General features: G+C 41.0%; 1 protein-coding gene across 1 annotated transcript in view; it reads right to left on the reverse strand.

Moving 5' to 3' along the window:
- The window catches only part of celf4 (CUGBP, Elav-like family member 4), a gene marked incomplete at its 3' end in the record, with an annotated part of 65,773 nt that extends 46,268 nt beyond the window's left edge, over positions 1–19,505 (reverse strand). The window contains 1 exon segment of the mRNA XM_079487027.1: positions 18,901–19,505. Within this exon segment, the coding sequence (XP_079343153.1) occupies positions 18,901–19,165 (265 nt within the window). The 5' untranslated portion in view covers positions 19,166–19,505.
- Between the last annotated feature and the right edge of the window lie 2,828 nt (positions 19,506–22,333).

Genomic DNA, 22,333 nt, shown 5'->3' on the forward strand with positions numbered 1-22,333 from the left:
GTACACACACTCATCCCCCTCGAGGGATGAGCATGACTCAGTAATATTCCTCTCCGCTGTCCGGTATGTGTGTTTAACCCCGGTCGGGTTGACTGAGTGCATGTATATTTGTCTGTATGTGTGTGCGCACGTGTGCGTCTCCTGCAGTCCAGCCTGGCTTTTTTAATTATCTCCGACTCATTAGCGTAAGGGAGAGCTCAGCGTGACAGCTCGCGCGCTCCTCTGAGGGCCTGTCATGTTACAGAATATGCTCGGGCTCTCAGGGGACACTTGTGCACACTTGCCTGTCCCAATTGACGAGGAGCGGTGCACGCAAATCTACGAGATGAACCGAAAGATAATGGGGAACCTCTATTTATTTGTCCTTTAGAAGCAATATTGCTCCTTTCTCTCTGGTCACGACAGCACTTAAAAGACGACAGAGAGAGGAGAGAGATAAACAAAACACAGGGAGCTGGAAAGATGAAAGTGAATGCTTGGATGGTAATGTAGGGCCTTCAAAATAAAAGCAGGAGTAACCTGTTTGTGATACGAACAGAGAATCTGTGTTTTGATCTCCCATTAAACTCATTTCAAAGCATGGGAGCAAACAGGCTGTGGGCGTAGGCAAGGCCGTAGCTAAAGGAGTAAAACATGGGAACGATTTTGGGCACCAATGCAGGGAGACGGACATCCAAAACCATTTCAGATCACACTGATGTAACTTCTGGTATGCTGTTGTTAATAAAAAGATGATAATAATAACGATAATACAATAACAAGACAAGTAAGATAACCCAAAATTCAAAACGATATATTCTTTATTGAAATAAATGTGATCCTGACATGTTCCCTTCACCCTTACATAAAAACATTCTGATGCTCCGCAATACACTGTTCACGATCTGAAACTGAACAGATGAGAGAATTTCACATGATAAGCGAGTCATGTTGTGAGGACGGAAAAAAAGAGAGGATGAAAGCAGTTTGACTTAAGTTTAAAATTATAGAAATATAAGACAGCTCATGTCTGAAAATGATGGGAAACACTTGAGCAGATTTATAATGAATCGAGGAGGAATCGAACTTTATTTGCCCATTTAGACACCAGCACACAATCTGTGTCTGTCAGCCCATCTTCTGACTTACATGTATTGTGTTTAATTGGGCCCAGAGCAATGTACTGTACAGTCAGGTAGGCTTACAATTCCTGGCTAAGGCCTCGGGCACAGCTACAGAGTATCATAAAGTTATGAAAAAGTTTTGATATACATGATGGAGACACATGCTGTCATCCAAACAGTCTCCTTCTAACCGAATACACAATATAAACATGGCACTCACATACACAATGATATACAACTACAGAACAACCTAAATTTGTGAAGTCAAAAGAATCAACAAAAAAATGGAAAATCTTGAAAGTTCTGTCATCATTTCAAACGTTTATTATTTTCTTCATTGAAGGAAGAAAGTCGTACAGGTAAATGATGACAGAATTTTCATTGATGGGTGAACTATAACTTTAAGTTGCACTTAACCTATAAAACGAAGTTGAAAAAAGTTTAAGCGATGGAAAAATGTGACTTAAAATGTCAACATGATTTATTGAGCACATACTGTTTTACAGTGTAGCAACCTCTTTGCATTAACGTTCACATGTGGACAGTGTTGATAAACTGAGTATAAATATTAGTATATAAACAATCCATAAACAAACGTTGTTCAATATCACATCCACAATTAATAGCAATACTATTTTCAATGTTGATTCTATAGAAAAAAAGAAAAGATTTAAGGACCAAGAAGGGATGAGGGGGAAAGGAGAAAGAGAGGGAAGATGAGATCACCAGGCTCTTGTGAACATTATCCACTAGTGTCCTACACGTGCGGCTTATCTCTCCTTCTGCAGACACCCTTAAGGGACACAGGCACATACACAGACTGCTGGAGTAAATAAGAATGAAGACTGACAGTGAAAGAATGAAATGAACCGAAAACGTTCATGATTGGAATCATTCAGAGTAAACGAAATGTGACCGAAGGGTCTTAACAAGACTGTCATTAGATTGCAAGAGTTTAGTTGAAATTATTTTCAGCTCAGCAGAAAAAATGAATCAGGTGTCTCTACCCCATAAGATTTCAACAAGTGAAATCAAATCTGGATTAGTCACTACATTTGCCTTATCCGGAAAATGTGAGAATGATGAATTACAACATATTTATAGAGAAACGTTCACAATGTTGTAACTGTGAACAATTTTACATAGCTGTACGGATTTAGTTTGAGTGTTATGAAGATATACCTACAGTTTTATGTGCCGGTATCAGGTGTGACTCTGAGAAGCGTATCTCCCGAGTTCACAAAATTACAAATACAGAATACAGAGTTGACGCATTGTTGTAGTTTAAGAAGTAGATTTAGGTGTGCACGTTAAAAGCTTGTTTATAAACGTCACATATATGAAATAGATGTAGTTTAGCAGTAACATGTTTGAGGAAGGAAGACGTCATTCCATCAACAGCACCTAAATGAATCTGCTGATCATCAGATGTGTAAAGACTTCATTCAATGTCCCTTGGCGACAAAAATCAGACTTGCATTTTCTGAGGGAAATATTAATGGCGGAAAGGCTACAAAAGAAAGTTTCAGACAAGCTCGAGATCTTGCTTCTGTGCAAATGACTTTTGCAGATTTGCTGAACTTTGCATGAATTTCAATAGAGTGCTCACCTAGCATGAACTTTGCACATCTCTGCATGTGTGATTAACTAAAAGTATGTTAATGGTGTGAAAGAGAGGGAAAATGTGTTGCCACGTTAACTGAATAGAAGGGAATTTATAGAGATTCTTCACATTTTTAAAGTGCTAGGCTTTAAAAACATAAATATCGCCAAATACTTTCTTAGATAAATTATGACTCCAGTGCAGATTTGAAGCTTTAAAACACCAGTATAAAATCTCACATTAGACTTCTTGAAATCTGTGATAGGAAATATTTATTACATGACATTGGCATTTAGGTATGAAAAAGTACAAATGATTTAAATTCTCCACAGAACTTATTTGCAAATGGATGATCATATATTCATACAAGCCCAAATGAAATGTGATGATTTCAGCACTCTTATACATGGCATACTACGGTCTTAAAACTACAACAAAACAGAACAAAGCCTTGGGGTTTTCATTTCATTTGCACAATGCAGAGCAATGGAACGGCGCAGGCAACATTTATAATAATTTGAACGCATAATATGAATAATAAATTATAGGTGCATTTTAATTTGTTTTCGGTTATTACTGTCATCAGTTAAACCTGTGATCACGAAAAACAATTGATCACCTCTGCAAACATAAACGAATAAAAAAAGTACATGCAAAAAAACTTTTTGTAAGTGCAATTTTCCTGCACTGTAATGTCCACAAAATACGACAGTACATGATGTCACACACACAAGATAAACCATAAATGTAGAACACCCCCAACTTCTCTCTATGTATCCTATTCAAATCGATATGTGCTGATCAGACCTTTAATGTCTTGCGAGTCTGTACGAGCGCATTCCTGTCATGTTTGTTTGTGTCATTTTATTTGACCGTCCTGTCACCCTACCAGTGCATATCAATTCCACTATAAAGATTGAGCAGAGGAAACAAATTTCCAAAGTTCCCCTCCTTCCTTTAACCCAAGTATCCCCACAGGCCTCGGGTAATTTAAATAAACTGCCCTCCAAGGTCTGACAATTCAAGGTCTTCTGAAATACACCGGGATATCTTTGCGTCTCTCCGCCCTGTCTTCACCTACAAACAACACGTCTTCTTAAAATATTTAATTGGAAGCAGTAAACCCCTGATTAAATAAAAATGCACTTTGAAGAGAGCAATATGAGCGCTGAGAGTAATATGAGAGAGAGAGATCTTCAATTACTGTGCCGAAACCACGTCAAGCTTTTTTTATTCAATAAAATAGGTCTTAAATATTCAGGAGCTGTTTCTGGGACTAATGAGTCCTCTCTGTGAGTGATATTATTCCAGTGGAATGAAGTGGTAGTGAGAGAATATTTGAGGAGGTCGGGATGCATTTCTAATGGGGTCTAATACTAAACCTGCGTCCCTGCGCAACCCTCGCTGCCTCCGCTGGCATTAAACAACCTTGAGATGCATTTTCTCTCAACTCCCTGCGTGGCAACAACCTGAAAGAAGTAAAATGACAAAAGGAAGAAAAAAGAAAACCATAAAAGATCAGAAAATTAAATCAAATAAAAGGAAGGAAGGAAGGAAGGAAGGAAAGAAGGAAGGAAGGGAGGGAAATAATAAAGAAATGGATGGATTAAGGAAAGAAAGGTTGGAAGAAAGAAATGGATGGATGGAAGGAATGGAGGAAGGAAGAAAGGAAGGAGGGAAGAAAAGAAATGGCTGGAAAGAAAGAAAGAAAGAAAGAAAGAAGGAAGGAAGGAAGGAAGGAAGGAAGGAAGGAAGGAAGGAAGGAAGGAAGGAAGGAAGGAAGGAAGGAAGGAGGGAGGGAGGGAAGGAAAGAAATGTCTGGAAGGAAAGAAAGAAACAAAGAATGAAGGAAATGTTTGGGAGCAAGGAAATAAAGAAAGAAATGGTTGGAAGGAAAGAAAAAAGAAAGGATGGAAGAAAGAAATGGATGGATGGAGGGATGGAAGGAATGGAGGAAGGAAGGAAGGAAGGAAGAAGGGAAGGAGGGAAGGAAAGAAATGGCTGGAAGGAAAGAAAGAAGGAGGGAAGGAAAGAAATGGCTGGAAGGAAAGACATAAAGAAAAAAGAAGGAAATGGCTGGGAGAAGGAAATATAGAAAGAAATGGCTGGAAGGAAAGAAAGAAAGGATGGAAGAAAGAAAAGGAAAGCAAGGAAAGGTAAGAAAAGATGGGAAATAAAATAGAGAAAAGAATTGAAAACCGGACAGACCAGAAATAAAGATTAGAAGGGAAATGAAAGAAAAGGAAACAAAAGAAAGAGGAAGGTGAGGATCATGGAGGTGAGGAGCATGGAGTAAGTTTATCAAATCGATTGGCGGAGGAAAAAGCCTCGCCTCTAATGTGTTGTATGTGAAGGATTTACTGTGGAGAAGAGCTACTGAATCAATGGTGTAGAAAACCATCATTAGGACAGAGTCCCCCCCACACACCATTCCCAACGGACCAGGAGACAGTATGAACACACACACACACACACACACACACGTGTGACAAGTATAACTCATACATGTAAGACACAACACTTGTTAACAACCAATGACAATACATGTTTTGATATTGTCTATACTGGACAGGATGTGCAAATGATCTTCCAGAGCAGAACTTGTTTACACACACACACACACACAACTTTCTCTTTACTACTACTACTACACACACACGTTTCTTTATTCCACAAAGCCTTTTTGAATTAAATTTACATCACCTTTTGGGCAGCTAATATAAAATTCAGCCATGTGGTGTTCAGATGTGGACAGTCAATTACATTATGGCTCTGTGGGCTACACAGACGTATCAAGGATAAGCTCGTGTGGCCGGCTCTGGAATACAAGAACTGAAGGTTGCACTTAAAGAGGGCAGAAAATATTGTCTGCTTACCAAATATACCCATAGTGTTGTTAGATTATGAGGGAGGGAGCGTGTTTAATACAGACAGCTTGTCAAGTCAGGTCTATTTAATTTGTATAGTGCTTTTCACAATACATACCGTATCAAAGCAGCTTTACGGAAAACCGTGCTTTAATGCCTCCAGCCAGCAGGCCAAAGGCGACTGTGTCAAGAAAAACTATTTTAGGATGTTTGAGAGGAATCAGGAGAGCCCGTTCTCTGCCCGTATGATACTAAAATAGATTTAAACAAATGTCAATTATCTGCAGCAATGAAATACGTTTGTTTCATGCATTGATAGAAATAGATTAACATTGTTATGATCTGCTGCATTTTATGAACTTTGAAGACGGTTAGCAGCAATAAAAATACTTTTTTGGGGTCAAAAAGAATAAATCGTAAAAAATAAATCGTATTTTTCCAGCAATACAATATTGCCCTGTTGCAGATCCCACCGATAACATTAGAGGATCCAGCCACGGTAATGCCAACTAGTGGCCAACAGTACAAAATCAGCATTGATGGAAATCAGGTAACGAAAAAACAAGATCCGCCCCCCAGAGGCTTTAAAGACAGTCCCGCTGAAAGCGGACGAGTATGCGACAGGGTGCCCGCAACGTCCGTCTGCACCTCGCGCCCTATCGGTGCCGTCCTTGCGTTGACACAAACAGCTCCTTAATATTCCCCCGCTGTCCCCTTGTCTCATTCCGTCAGTGTCCTGCTGTCCTCCCGCCTGTGTGGACAAAAGAGACGGGACGTTCCGGGTGGAGGACATGAATCATTACGCTTTTGCTTTCCGGGACCGCTCGCAGGCCCATTGATTCCGCCGACTTAATTGGCTTTATTAGCCAAGACGGGAAGCCCGAAAGGGGCTTCCATAGCACCCCCCCCCCATAAAAAAACGCCCCTCCTCCAACACTCGGCCCCTCAATCCAGCTCTCCTCAAGAGAAACCTTGTGTAATTGTTTTCCCTCTATCTTCTGTGTCATTGTCGGATGGGTCCTGGGGGATTATTAGTAACCCTGGGCCCCTCAATAATTCATCCTAAGCTATTTATACACAAATGGAGAGTCTTTTAAAGTCTCCCTCTGTGAGCTTATCTGCCGTTCAGATGGAAAGGTAGAGGGAGAGAGATTGTAAAGGGTGCAGAGAGCCAGTGAAAGAGAGAGAGAAAGAGCGAGAGAGCGATGTGTACCTCTTCTCAGCAGAGACACAATGACCTGTTTCTCCAGTGTTTTCGAGTTTCAAGGTGACGCGAGCGCACTCTCTCCCTCCTTCCTTGCCAACCCGACAAAAGTGCCATCGCGGGAATACGCCTGCTCGCACAACGCTCATTAATGGTCTCTAATCTGCCAGCTTTTCTACCCATTTAACACAATTAAGACGTTTACTAAAGCTAACATGGACCGGCAATCAACACCAAGGACACGCGAAATGCACATAATAGGATTTGTAAACAGGCAACGTTTTATCAAACACACACGCGCGATCCTTTCCAATGTGTGCGGGAGAGATGAGCGCGGCCCAGACAGGAAGTCAGCCTGACTCTCTGTAGGAAGCGAAGCATTATGGCTGCACTCCTAAAATCCTGCACACACACACACACACACTCGCTGTGAAGGCCTCTCGTGGCTGCATCATGCTGATACCCATGTTCCTCACTCTTTTAAAAGAGGACAGCTAAGCAGCTCTGGGTGAGGAGACCCATGGTGGAAAATATTGTCACAATCCTTCAAACGCGTAATATTTATCCGTTCGGCAAGCCAGAACCTTCGGCGTTATCTCCCTCTCCTTGAATAAGTAGGACTGCAAAGCTTCGATTTCAAACAGAAAGTCTTTTTTTGTGAATTGAATGCCCTTGGGCAGGGCAGGTGTAGTAGTATAGATGTGCGCGAGCAGACATGTGTGACATGAGCATTAGATTCAAATCAGAAAGAAGAGACGTGTTCAACAGAACACAACATTTTATCCTTAACAAAAAACAACAATTTAAGTTTAAGACGCACAAAAAAAGTTTGAAACATAAAAAGCAACGTGGTATGTTTAAAAATAGTAAGTGATGTGACACAACATTGAAAGACATTACATTATATTTTGCTAAATGCTTTTATTCAAAGTAATATCTTCAAGGTACTGTATATATTTTATTAGGATACACTGTAAAAAATAAAAAAATGTACTGGGTAACTTAATGGACATTTTACGTTAAAACAGCACAATTAACTGCAAAATGTAAATGCATTATAAAAATAAAGTGCTGTATTTTTTAAATGTTTAAAGTGTATGTGTGTTCTCTTTTTTATTGTTTTATCGTGAAAACTAGATTAACTAGATTAACTTGTCGACCTGAACAATTGACTTATTGGTTGTTGGATGACTAAACTACCATTGCGACCATCCTTATCGGAGAATGGTTTGTATAGACAAGAATGTCTTGAAAATTGGCCCGCTAAAAGCAGCATATTTTAAGTAGTTGAGTTTGGTTTTGACGTTATCAAGGCCTGAGACATCATTACAAAGCCATAATGCTCCGTGGAGAACAATAATGCAGTCTGATATCTCCAGACAGGCCTAAATATGTCTGAATCAACTGGAGATCTACAGGGAAAACAGAAACATAGTGCTCACAATTAAATTTGAAAACCACAGTCTCGAAAGACGCTGTCTGAGAAATGCAAGGAAGCGAAAGTGCATATATTGTGCTTATGGCAATTTCGTAAACGGGAAAAGTTTGTTGCACTAGCAAAAAGTGGCACGTCACTTAAATTTACATTTATGCATCTGGTGAATGCTTTTATGCAAAGCGACTTACAAGATATATATTTTAAAGGGAGTCGAAACAACTTTGCGTGTTGTGTTTTGGCTCTCAAACTCTCTAGCGCCGCCCTATAGCTGACCAAGCATTTACAATAGGTACGCATCAGTGTTTGTGGTGAATTCATGTGAGATTTGGTGCTGAGATTTAAACACTCTGCTAATAAGCTTTGCCATGCTGAGAATGGGCCGAGGCAGAGGTGATCTCTGGTGCCATTAAATTGCAAATGAGTGATGATGTGCTAGAGAAGCTCCCCCTGATCACGACCCAGCGTTAACGTGAGAGCCTCTCATATGCTTCGGCCAACACCAGACACTGCTGGGTTCATTGGAGGCAAAGCCAAAAGCTATGCGGGGTGTCTAGTCCCCCACACTTCCTCCCCCCCCAACTTCCTCTTGCCATTCCTTTCTGTTTCTCAGCTGAAAGTCATGACCCGGCTGCAGAACCGGCCTGAATGTCATCCGCACACTTTATACTTTAAATAAATCCACATCCTTTAAACAAACAGGTCTTTAATTAATCAGTCCGGCCCGTGAGAGCAGTCACAGCAAGCGTAAACAACAACAGTCGCTTACGTTTAGCACCGCATCGTCTATTAGATCTGCATGACTGCAGGTGGGCCGATTTTAGCTCTGGACTGACTCAGACCCTGCATTAGAAGGTCGTTCTCGGTCCAAGGCCGTGATGGCACAAAATAGTGCTTAAATCTTTAAAAACGTCACCTATAAATTACTGCAAAGGACAGAGGGGTCAAAGCCTGGCGTGGAAACCAGCCAAGAGCCATCAATCTGCAGTCAGGGTGAGATCTATCTCAGGGACTTCCCTGTTCACCGTTTTGCCTTCCTCCCTTTCCCTTTTACCACATAACACACACACACACACACACACACACACACAAGCCTGTCCGTCTTTATCACACTCCCTCGTGCTCTCTTGCAAATGAAGGTCCTCCCACTAAACCCAAACATATTAAAATTCATGAGAAAATGTTATGTTGCACATATTTTGACACGAGGGCTTCTAAAGCATACAGGCTTTCATGGCATCATTTCCAGTGAAGGTTTAATGCCCATTTTGGGCTTGGAAAACAGATTTCCTGTCTCCGAGAACGAGCTCTCCGCACTTTAAATCGCCACGGAGACTTTCACCGCTCCCTTTAAATCCATGCCGTCGCTTTCAGACTCGCAGATTCTTGAGTTTAGTCCCAGCAGCATTCTCTGGCCTCACCTCCCCACGAAAAAAGACAAGAAAGATATAACTTATTCATATATTCCTCTAATTTCCAAAACAAACCTTCTAGGCCTGCAATAGCTGAGAGCTCACCCGCAACAACTCACCTACATCTTACAAGCTTCGTGCACTTATAATTCATGAAACGAAATGAGAGGTAAAAGGTACCTGGCAAATTAGATCCTACTGATTTTAAGCCACACACCATTTTTTATAGATCTACACTGCCGGCAATTTAGCGGGCGTTTGACCCTGACCCTGAACTTCATTACATTGAATATTTCATTACTGGAAGTTTGAAAAGACAAGCACACAACAAAGTTCATTTTGAACTCGTTGACCTTTTTGCCATTTCAACCTGTCATGGTATACAAACTACCCATAATGCTTTGCGGCACAATACTACGGCTCTGAGCTCTTTGGAAAAGGCTATGTGCTCGTAGTCCGGCTGATCTTTGATCATTGTAACCCAAACAGGATTTCAGTCCAATATACTGTATATCATTGTGTTAAAATCCTATTTATATGCAATAACGCTGAGTGGGAAAATTCACTAATGAGGATTTATTTGTTAACAGTGCCTCAATAAAAAAAAATTGTCCCCCATGAATAACAAATAGACTGTTTCAGTAGACGTCAAGCTAATTATAATCTCATAATGGTTTTTATGGGGGCTGTTTCATAATCATTACGCGTTTTTCTTAGGATACGTGAGCGTCGTGAAATCTATCCCACGCCCTCTTTTACAGCGGAAGCAATATACTTGCATTGAAAATGACTACTGTAAATCTACCGCAACAGCAAAACTAATACATATACACTCATCTGCCATTTTATTTACACTTTCAGAGTAATTTAAATACTGTACGTACAAGCTTATGCGTGTACTGCATATATGCGGCATGCATAAACATTGCAATCTTCACGAGCTGGAGTCGGCCGATATCCTATCTCCATCTCGATCTGCTCCATCTGCTCTTCGCGGTGCAGATGAAGTGTATCGTACCAGGCCAACCTCACGTATCCCACAATGCCCTCCTGCCCGCCCGCTTCTATGGAAATGACTAGCCTCCACGCATCCTATCTTACATCAAACCCTGCGTGATAAAACTCAATACAGCTCTGCACAATATGGTGCATTAGCATAGGCACGAAAACATCTTGTTTTAAACTGCGTCCGTACAGCTGTACTCTGTGGTAAGTCTTCCAAATAATAAAAATACAGATGGATGGCTTTTCTGACATGCAGCTCGCAAACAGCAGTTTTTAATGCCCTATTGTTTCTGTCATGAAAAAAGATGAATCGTGCTTAATATAGCTTTTCTGTTTAAATATTCAATATTACCAAAACAAATGTCGGATCAGTCAAGTGTAAGATGGGGGAAATGTAATGAATGAAAACCATAGTTTAGCAACCACACACACACACATTGTACCCTTCATTTTTAACAGGGTCTTTTAATAGACATAATGGCCTATATATTATCATAACCATAAACCTACCACTAAAACAAACCCCAAAGAAAGTATTATTGTATTAAAAAGTTGGGTGATTGGAAAAGTGACAGAGTTCAGCCCATAAAACAGGTTCATTTAAAGCTCAACAGAATGCTCAACCAGTGGTAGGCATGGAAACTCAAGTATTACTTTACTGCACTTCATAACAAGCCTGACAGCTGTTTGTGTGTGTGAAAAAAATGCGTTCAGATATATTCCTCATAGCTGAATAAACAACAGACCACCATTACAAAAAAATACAAGGAATGGAATGGAAATTGTTTTATTTTAAACAGGGACGGTGCACAAATAAACATTAAACTTGTTAAAACAAGAGAATATGTCTCAGGCCAGGTTATAGAAACAGTTGCTAATATCCACCTGTAGTCCCCAAGGTGATTATCAACATGAGTGAAATTGGGATGGAACGATTTTAAACTTAATACACACAGTCCAACTTCACCTAGCAAGACTGTCTACTCAAAAAACAAAAAATGTATTTTTTAGTAGAAGTACTAAATCTCACAGCTCTCCCATCTCAAATCCCGATTTAACCCGATTAATGATACATGGCCCCTTCATTTCTTTGTAAATAGTTTGCTCACGTTTTCATCTTTCTTTGTGCCCATCTACAGCAAAAAGTAATTAAAATGTTGCTAGCTTAAATCAGTCCATACAATGAAAATGATCTAAGCTATTACCTAGGCTTTTGTCTCCTTTTAGTTCTCTACCCCGTCTTTCTCTTTGCGCTCTGCTAATTAATGGAGTTTGAATACAGCATCATTAGAATAACAAATAGGTAACGAATTGAACGCTTCACATAATGCGAAAAAAAGAATTTCAAATGATGTAAATGGCTCACACAAAGGGTACGCTGGTGTATGTTTAACAAGATGGATGCTGTGCAGATTCTGAGATCGCATTCGGTGTAATGAATTTAAAAAATAATTAAAAGTTAAATTGCAATGACAATAGCTGGTGGTATATTTGTATTTTGCTGGCAGAGTGGAAACGTGACAAACGTTTTTGAGAAACAAAGTAGAAATCAAGAGTCTAAACAGGCTTTTGCACAAAAGAGATGATTTCAAGCAAGATTGTCTTATGATACATGAAGAGAGCTATTTCATAACATTCTTATTAAACAATTTAGCCGTGGAAAAAAATAAGAGACCATTTCGAAATTTTCAATTTTTCTGAATTTACTATTTATAGGATGTGTTTAGGTAAAATGATCACTTTTGTTTTATTACTAACAACATTCCTGCCAAAGTTAAAATAAAAATATTGTTTCTTTTTGCATTTATTTGCAGAAAATGAACACCGGAGAAACGTGTCAAAATAACAGAAAACATGCTCTGTATTTCTTTATACCTCAAATACTCTAAGGAAAACAAGTTTATATTTATATTTTAAGCAATAAAACTGTAATATTTGTACATGTATGTAGGAAAAGTAAAAAAATTATGTTTTTTGAGATAACTTCGGTTTTTATCACAGTTCATGTGTCTTGTCATGCTGCCAGTCTTTCACATTGCTTTTGGACTTCATTTCACTACTGAGGTTTGATGTGGTTGAACAGACTGTAGACTGGAATGGCCAAAATACACCTAGAAATGCTGATTGAATGTAAATTTAGAATGGACTCTTAATTTTTTCGCGGCTGTCAGTTGGCCAGCACATGACGCAACCCATCTATACTCACTTGAATGGGAATGTCATGTGACTTATTACTACAGAGGCACAGATATCATGACAGCTGATTGGCTGATGGCACCACAAGGACACGCACAGTCTAGAACACGCTAATGCTGGTGAATGGGCTTTGACATTAAAAGGCAACAAACAGGGAATAATAACAATAAGTCAGTAAAAAACAGGCACTGATACAACATCTACAATAATATACGTTGCTGGCAAAAACGTTATTTTGCTGCCAGATGCAGTGGAAATGGAACCTACCAGCAAATGCAAAACCCTGACCACCTGATTATAATATGGAAGAAAACATATTATAAAATAGATATTTTAAAATATTCTATAAATCTGACTGAATATGTTAAAAAGGTTCAAATCCAGACAGAAAACATTTATGAAATGCAGTTTAAAGCCTGCTGTTCAGGGAAAAAGCTTCTCCTGATAAAACTAAAGCATTCTGACGGATGTCATCTCTGATTTCTTCTTCTTGTATTGTTGGAACCACGACACATTTTCTTCACTCCTGCCTAGACAGTGCACAAACCGCTCATAAACCCTTTAAATATTTAACACACACACACACACACCCCACAATAACATTCAGATGATGCAACTAGTTTGAAAACAGAAACTATTAATTTTGCTAGAGTTGTTGTCACAACACTGCAAGGCTTCTTAAAACAAAATCGTGATTCACAGTCGGGGCGAGATAAAGCTGCGTGTGCTGCATAGGGGGTGTGGCCTCAAGCTTTTCATAGGCGCAGTTTAAATACAAAATTACAGCTAAAACTTATAAAACTATTAAGGCTGAACCCGTTTAGCCCTGCCTTCCTCTGCAAGACCCGCTGTTTAAATATATGAAAACACAACAAGGCCATTACGTCGGACGTAAATCCTACAGGATACAATTTAAGGAAGCCTGTCAACGCCGCGCAGCGTAGCATATTTGCATATTTTCCAATTTAGAAAGTAATTTGCTTTCGTCAAACGTTATTACTTACAGTTTAAATGTTCACAAGACCTATCACAACACAGCAAGGAAAGAAAGAGATATTAGATGAGATTGGAGTTCATGAGATAAGGGGCACACAAACGTATGTAGTTTGAGCAACTGATCAAAGTTTTATCAGACTTTCAGGTATGAAAGAGCGGTAACGTTCTGGCCTAATTTATAGAGCACAACAGGGTCACATTGTGGTTAATAAGGTCGCAACTCTAAACCTGCAGCCAGAACAAATTTCCTCTTTTACCTTTCCCCTCCCAATCCTCGTCTCTCCCCTAGTCTCCTTCACCCGCAAGTCATTGCTCACTTTGAATAACTATCTCTCCTCCTGATGGCCGACCTCTGTGGCCAACACCTCAAATAATCCTGAACAAAAACAGTGCTACCACCCTCTCGACTGTCTGGCTGAAAAATGGGCCTGCCCTTATGGCTGCACATTTACATGCATGTTAGTGCTACTTATATTCCGATGCAGTGCCGCATATTGAGAGGCGGTCAACCTTACGGCCAGCCACGACCTCCGCGGTGACACGCTCACATATACAAAGCAGTCGCATTGATCATGCGTCTCAGAAACCGCAGAGAGGGAGCTTGCTTGTTCTTTCTCTGTGGGGATGAGCGATTGGAGACTAGAGGCTTGAGAGGATTTGGGATGGGCTGAGGCTCGGAACATCTGCGGATCCAAACGAGGTAGGGAGAAAAAAAGTGAAACGCTGTGTGTGCAGATGATGCAACAGCAATGCAATGGCGAAGCCAGGACGCGAGCTGAATTAACACCCAGCCGCAGGAGGAAAAACCCAGCTTTTTCCGCTTTCTCCGGCAAGGACGTCCAATTGTCTTTCAGAAAAATCCTGCCCAGAAACTCAGGTTTATCCAACAGAATTTGTCCTGCTAATACGGTCTCTGGATAACACATCACCTTAAAGCAAAACATTCGCAAGGTTATATTTTTAGGGAGTGCTTGTTTCGTGATTTAGAACCCAGCGGAGGGCAGGCTAGTATACAGCAACTACAATGTTAATATTACTATGAATGCACGTCTCTATACTAATCTTTTACAATAAGATGTCATTTGTTAACATTAGTTGATTGAATAGGTAACATGAACTAACAAAAAACACTGCTTGAAAGGGATACATTAATCTTAGTTAAAGAGATAGTTCACCCAAAAATGAAAATTTGTCATCGTTTATTCTGCCTCTTGTCATTCCAATATTTTTTCAGCAGAACACAAAAGATGATATTTTGAAAAATGTTGATAATCAAACAACAGCGGTACCCATTCACTTCTATTGTATGGACACAATACCAATGCAAGTCAATGGGTACCACCAACATTGTTTGGTTACCAACATTCTTCAAAATATCTTCTTTTGTATTCTGCTGAAAAAATCGTACAGGTTTGGAATGACAAGAGGCAGAATAAATGATGACAGAATTTTCATTTTTGGGTGAACTCATTTTCCAATACTTTTTTAATCAAAGGTTGTACAACGATTTTTTTATGGCATAAAATATATTCCTGATTGTCAGCTCATGTTAGCTAGACTTTATCCTAAAGTGTGACCATAATAATAAACAAACATGGAGGCAAGCTGTGGGCTAAACCGAAAAGTTTTCAATGTTTGATGTCTCTAACTGCATTGATTTTTGGGACATTCTCCTGGCCATACAGGGGCACATCTCCCCTACGCTAAAGGATGTACGAACAGAAGACGTTACAATCCTCATATGTTTCAGCAGCTGCTGGTGACCAGTACAAATGGCCTCTATTAGCTGTGCTGAGTCACGCAGAGCAACCAAATGAAAGTACCGAAGAACAGAGTACTCAAGAAAGCCCCTAAGCTCAGGCCCGCCCGGTCCTCGGTTTTCCTCCAAACAGCTCTCTCTTTCTTTCTTGTGTCTCCTTCTATTATTCAATTTAAAACAGGGTCCTATTGCTGTGCTAAACTTTCCTTTTGTCTATTTTCATCCATCTTACTCTCTATCTCCACCTTTTAAATCTAAGCCCGTCCAACATTTTCCTCTCTCTTCTTTCTCTATCTATCACTATCCCTATCTCAGTCCTTTAGCCGGTCTTGTACCATTCTCCTCTTTCTCACTTTCTGCCCTTCTCCCAAGAGACAGGAGTCTTAAGACTAGATAACTGATGTACAGAATCATTACTCTGGCTGCTCAGACATAAGGATGAATGGAGCTCCTCCTGCTCAGTGTCTCATTAGAGTCCACGCATGAAACCCTATTCAGACAATGCCGGAGATGCGGCGTGCCAAATGTGTGCCAGCGTACCGCATCTGCATATTTAAAAAAAAAGAGTGGTAAAGTAGACCATGCACATGAGAATAATGACTATCAAAAATAGATGGCATGAATTTGGCGGTGTGATAACGTAAAGCATCTCCTCCTACATGTTTCTTTATAGCATCAAACACGTTCCCTCTCCCCCTCCATTCATCACAACTTCAAGTGCTCATGCTTCTATATGAGTCCCTTCTGGTTTACATGCGTAGCAAGATAATTTTCTTGACAGATTTTAATACTACTACTACTACTACTACTACTACTAATACTATTTAAACTAACAATAATGCTTAATACTAATAATTATAATTATTATGGTTATTATTAGTATTATTATTGTAAAAATAATATCTAATACTACTAATACTCAGCAAAAAAGCATTATAGAAAAAAGAAAACAATACTACTAAGCTAAAATGGCTATAGTTCAGTTTTAAAGGAGGAGATAGTATGTCATGAAGACACTTAGAAGTGGAAGTTTATGTGGCATTATGATCTGCCACCCATGTGGAGAGTCAGAAGCGAGGAAGAGAGCAAGATATTTAGAATCTGTCAACAATACGGAAGAAAAAGTTGCAAACTGAATCTGCAACTCTATCAATGAATGCCTGTATAATTTAATTATTTTATGTTAGGATGTGCTCTCGATATTCTACACTGCCTTGCCAAACTTCCCATCGTGAAAATATTGCAATCTAAACAAATCACCCACAAGAAGAAACCATTTTCACATGGCATTTCTTTTTCTTGTGTTTGTCCATTATCCCACTGTTTACAGCACCGAGCGGAGAGCCAAAGACCCGCTCTCAGGACCTCGGCTCGGCACAGCGTAATGTCTCTACAAAGACGGATGCGTGTGTGTGTTTTTTTGTGCTCGTGTGTGGGTGGGTAAGCGAGTGAATAAATGGATGACAAACCCCTTGCAGCCTGTGAATTGAAAGAGAAACCGCGTGATTGGGAGCGGGGAGATGACGGAGAGATGCAGCAGGCTGGAGGAGGTGATAACGTGTGAGGAGAGAAAGTGGGTGGAGGTGGAGAAGGATGAAGCCAAGATGGAGAACTTTCTATAGTGCTGACAAGCAAGGCGGTATGATAATGTTGATGATTCCTGTGGATAGAAGCCTGAAAAACTGCAGGCACAGAAGATTTATAGAGGTTTGACCCCAACAATGAAAATTAAATCACTTGGAAGTATCAAGGTCAGCTTAACCAATGAGAACTCCAGAGCAGGCAGGCCTCAGCTAGGGTATAGGAAGAGGACAGAACGGCTGCCAAAGGGAAATGGATTTTGAGAGACACTGACGCCAGTGTTTATGAGACCAGGGGTTGTGGGGAAGGAGTGAACCGGTACCTAAGCTAACAAAGCCAACCAGGCCCGATGGCCACACTACTGATTACAGGCCCTGCCAGGCTTTGGGGGATGGGTGCCAGGGACCATATATATTGCAGAAAGGAGACAGTTCCTAGAATCAGCCGGCACGACTCCCCATAGTTCACAAGCAACATGATTAACCACCGAACGGGGAGTACTCCAGTGGTGCTATTAATAAAAGATAACCTCCTACCCTCCCCAGACCCACTTCTCAAAGCCACATTTTTGCAGGCACATACGGAGGACAGCTTTGTTTACTACAACAGAGGGACCTCGTCCCTAGGGCAACTCTTCCAGGTTTAGATGGGTAAATTAGGCACTGATGCGACCCAAAAGTCAAACTTGGTCCTCCGGGTCGGGGATCAATTAAACAAAGCCTGTGAAATAATGACACCCCTGGGAAGACCCCCTCTGGACCCCTGCCTCAGGGTTTCAGGAATCGATCCTTCCGAATACACCACAGGTACACGGCTTCAACAGTAATTACCGCACCGCAGGAGAGAGCAAGTGCACAAACAAGGCACAGTTGTGGCCGAACCTAACCGGAGACGCCAGTAGCTGCGCATGACACCAACTGGCAAGGAGAAGATAAGCAGGAGGTAATTATAGTTCATCTGCTGTTACTGGTTGAACACACCACATCAAAATGCAATTGTGCAAACTGTCACCTTAAATTAATATTTTATGACCAAGCTGTAGAACAGGAACAATCATGGCTATACAACTCCAATTAAGAGATTACTGAACAGAGCTCACACACCTTCAGATTCTATTCATCTTCTTATTGTCATTAGTCTTTGTCTTGAGGGCTGCCATTTACCTTTGGTTCTTGGATAATCATAGTTGGACAAAAAAAAACGTGATGGTATATGAACTCGATAGTATATGAGAGGTGGTTTTACTTATGCGTTGTACAGTAATTAGGTTTAAGACAAAGTGAAAGTGATTTCGAGAGAAAACTAATTGGGGGAAAATGTTTGCACAGGCGTACACGAACAGTCAGAGTATGATCCTCAATGAATTTTTGATGTAAAAGTGATCAAGCTATAAGCGACCTGAAACCCAAGAGAACTTGTACGAAACAGAACGCCCATCGGTGCCATGCATTTCTTAAACTCAACGTACCCACTAACGTTTGGGAAAAAATACATATTTATAAAACATAAACGTAAAACAATCCCTAAAATAGCGAATTACAAAAATGTTTCTCCAAAACCCAACTTTGCGTAACGATTGAACACATTAACACGTTTTCATACGTTTCATCGATCTATTACAAAATGGTGTGTAAATCCAAGCCTGTTGTTTCGTATCTCCCGAAACGAAGGTAAACGCAAATAAAGACATAACAGCTTGACAGGAGATGAGTGGGGAAAGGGCTTCAAACTGCTCGTACCTTTGTGCATGCCAGTGAAACGGTCTTTTAGCACGGTGAGCTCGTAGATCTTGCCAAATTCCTCGAAGAGCGGCCGGAGGTCCTTCTCGTCCAGGTTGCGCGGTATCTGTCCGATGAACAGTTTGATGGCATCGTGGTCCTTCATGGGAATAGTGGCGCAGCTCGCGGGACTGTGACTGTGGCTTATTCCGTTCACGAGCCCGTTCGTACTGGCCGCTCCTCCGTGCACCGTGCCGTCCACCTGTCCGTTCGTTAAAGTTGTCATATTCACGGCGAGGAGTTTCAGACAGTAGCGGTGGTTCGCGCAAAATCTTATCGAGTGTTTCAGATGACGGGGATGAGACGTGACACAGATCCTACTCTCGAGACAAATATGTACAGACACGACCACGTACCATTGAATAGAAGTCAAATATCAAAGTCTTCGGCGTTTGGTCGTCCAGGCGGAGGCGTGTTTCCCTGTACGTGTGCCCTACTGTTCAATAATTAATTCATTCATTCATTCATGTAATAAAAAGGAGAGACGGACCGAGAGCTTTCGCTTTCTACTCACACCTCCAGTTCCCCTCGCCCCTGCTTCTAGCTACCCTTTTATTTTTTGCATTGAGAAGTCGGTATGGGTGTCCTCCCGGTTTAAACAGACAGGGCTGGCTCAAGCGCGCTCAGTGCAATGGGGTGGTAGAGGGAAAAAAGCAGCGCCCAGGATCTCGCTATTGTGACAAACGACGAGCTCTCTCCCCCTCTCGTCGTTATACAGTAACATGGTATGTTCCGCCGAAGGAGAGGGACTATAAATAAAGAAAATATCACAATCTACCCAGCTCTTTGTACGTTGCCTTGTGAATGACGCATCGTTGAATACGAGTTTAGACTATATGGTGACATTTCTTAATGAAATAAATCAAATATTTGTTGTGTGGACGCGTAACAATCACTGTATGCATTTGACATCCCAAAGCACTCGTTCATACTTAATGTTCGTTTTTTGTCAATTTCTCGTGGGAGCTTGAAAGGATTCACAAAATTCGCTTTTAAAGCGCAGAGGCAAACGAATGCGCTCGGCGGCGTGGACAGCTCCGGTGCTGAAACGCTCGGAAAGTCCACGGGCAAACTCAACCGCGTAACCTCCGCGGGATTAATAATTGAAATCATTAAAAGCAGCACATATCAAATCTAGCAACATATAATAATGATTCTTTGGATTTAGAAGCGACGATGGCTGTCTTCAAATACACGAACCATGTTTGAGAAAGAGGGATGTGAGCTCCTCCGCGCGGTGTGTACTGGCAGGGATAATCAAATCACTGCCCTGAAGCCTCACGGACGACGATCGACGTGTGTGTGCGTGTTGTGCGTGTACTCATGAGTGGGGTAATAAACACAAAATCAACTGCACCGTGTACTATTTAGCAGAGCTCTAGATCTGAAAAGGAAGCTTAATAGCTGACGCGAGACATTTACAAGTACACTTAAAAGAAATTATTTATAGTCATCTTTTCAGGCGTTATTTTCACTGTGTCTTCGGATTTCATCAGACAAAATGTTGTTGCAAATGACTAGGCTATTACGGAGCATTTAATCGCTTGCTTCTACAATGAACTCTCTTGCCTCCTAGCCAGAGAAAGACATAACGTGTCTCTCCAATTTAATAGCACAAACTCATCAAGAACTCTACGGAGATCTAGTGTTCTTTCTGATCAGGAACAAAAGCCTTTCACATGTAATGAAGACTGCTTGGAGATTTGAGCAACGCCTCTAAACATCCAGCGGCAGGCAAGAACGCATCTAAAACGCCACACTTATCCACGATGTGAACACTGTTGTCAGTCGGAGCGCGTATGCACAAGTACAAACGTTGCATGCAAGCCTCCTATTTCCACACGAGAACACACAACCACAGCGTTTTTCATGCTGACAATGACACACCACTGTCGAACCCAAAGCACCTGCTCATAATGATGGGAAATTGTAGACTGCCTCAGAGTTCCCGCTGAGCACGAGGCACACGGAGAACAACAGGCTTACATGTGTTCACACCGGCACGACGGCAGGTAGGGGCGCTCAGGCGAAGTCAAGATGGAGGAAAATTTAAAACCACTTTGGATGAGTTCTTCTGAAAGGTGGGAAAAGTACTGTAACGTGGTTGTTTACATTTACATTTGGCAGACGCTTTTATCCAAAGAAACTTACATTGCATTATCCTATGGTATCTGCAATCCCCTGACCTCGAACCCACAACCTTGCATTAAAGCAAGCACTACATGTGGACGTCTGTCTAATTTGTGTTTGATATTACCACAAGACAAAATAACAGCAGTGCAAAGGTCATGGGTAGAAAATAGTAACACAATGAATATCACCATGCTACGTCTCTTTGGACTTTTCTTAATTAACAACGCATAAAACCATTTGGAGCTCAGCTGCAAGCGTCATTGCATCATTTTATTTACTTTACCAAAGGTCAAGTGGCAAAATATTAAAACAGAGTATAATATTGTTTATGTTTGGTCTTAACGATATGATTTAAAAAGCTGGACGAACTCCAACACTGCATTAAAATGGAAACGAGATGCACTCCGTGGCCCTCTCACCTACCGCTCACGGAGGCTGTAATGGTCCGTTAATGTCATTTCGGACTGTCAGTATAACCCAGCCCAGCTGAGTCAGTTCGCTTTCTTTGGCAGGGCACCGTGCTCGGTTCTGCAAGCATACCCTTGGGGCCAAACTGCCCGAGATGCAGCTTGAATAGCCTTGAGTCATATTTTTAAGGGCGAAATGTATTGGTACAAATCATTGTAATTATGTTCCGCGCTTACTATAGCAACGATTATATAAGTAATGTTACCATTATTGTTCCCGATGGTCTTTACGTTAGCCTCTCTCTCGTCTCTTTCTGTGTTCTCAACATGCGACGAGCCGCCCCACATGAGATGCTCCTGATGAGCGTGTCCATGGACATGATAATAATAATCATTTGCAATTAATGGATAATTTACGGACCGATTGGCCTATGGAGGGTGCCCCAGAGGTCACCGAGAGCTCGGTTTGATGCGGCTCAAATGAATCTGGAGAGGGAAACATAATGCTCCAATCTAAATCTCCACTGAGGAGTGGTCTCAAGAGGAGACACGTGCACGTCTTCATCCTAAAATTTGATCTCAGCGGTGTGGATATCCAACTGAGCCTTAAAATCAAATGACAACCATGGTGTTTTTTCTTCAAGGAAATAAATAATGAATTCAAATGTTATTTTCTTCGACAGCAGGCATGCTGCTAAAAATAAGTACTGGCGTTGCTTGTGCATGGCTGCCTGAACGACAGTAAGCCGCTGTCCAGGGTGCTGATATATTCTCTCGGTGCCACAAGCGTTGTGATTATACGTTGATGTACGTTGATGTGATGACTAACCCACTCTAAACCCTCTCTCAGATAG

This window comes from Barbatula barbatula (assembly GCF_947034865.1).
Source record: "Barbatula barbatula genome assembly, chromosome: 22".
Taxonomy (NCBI): domain Eukaryota; kingdom Metazoa; phylum Chordata; class Actinopteri; order Cypriniformes; family Nemacheilidae; genus Barbatula; species Barbatula barbatula.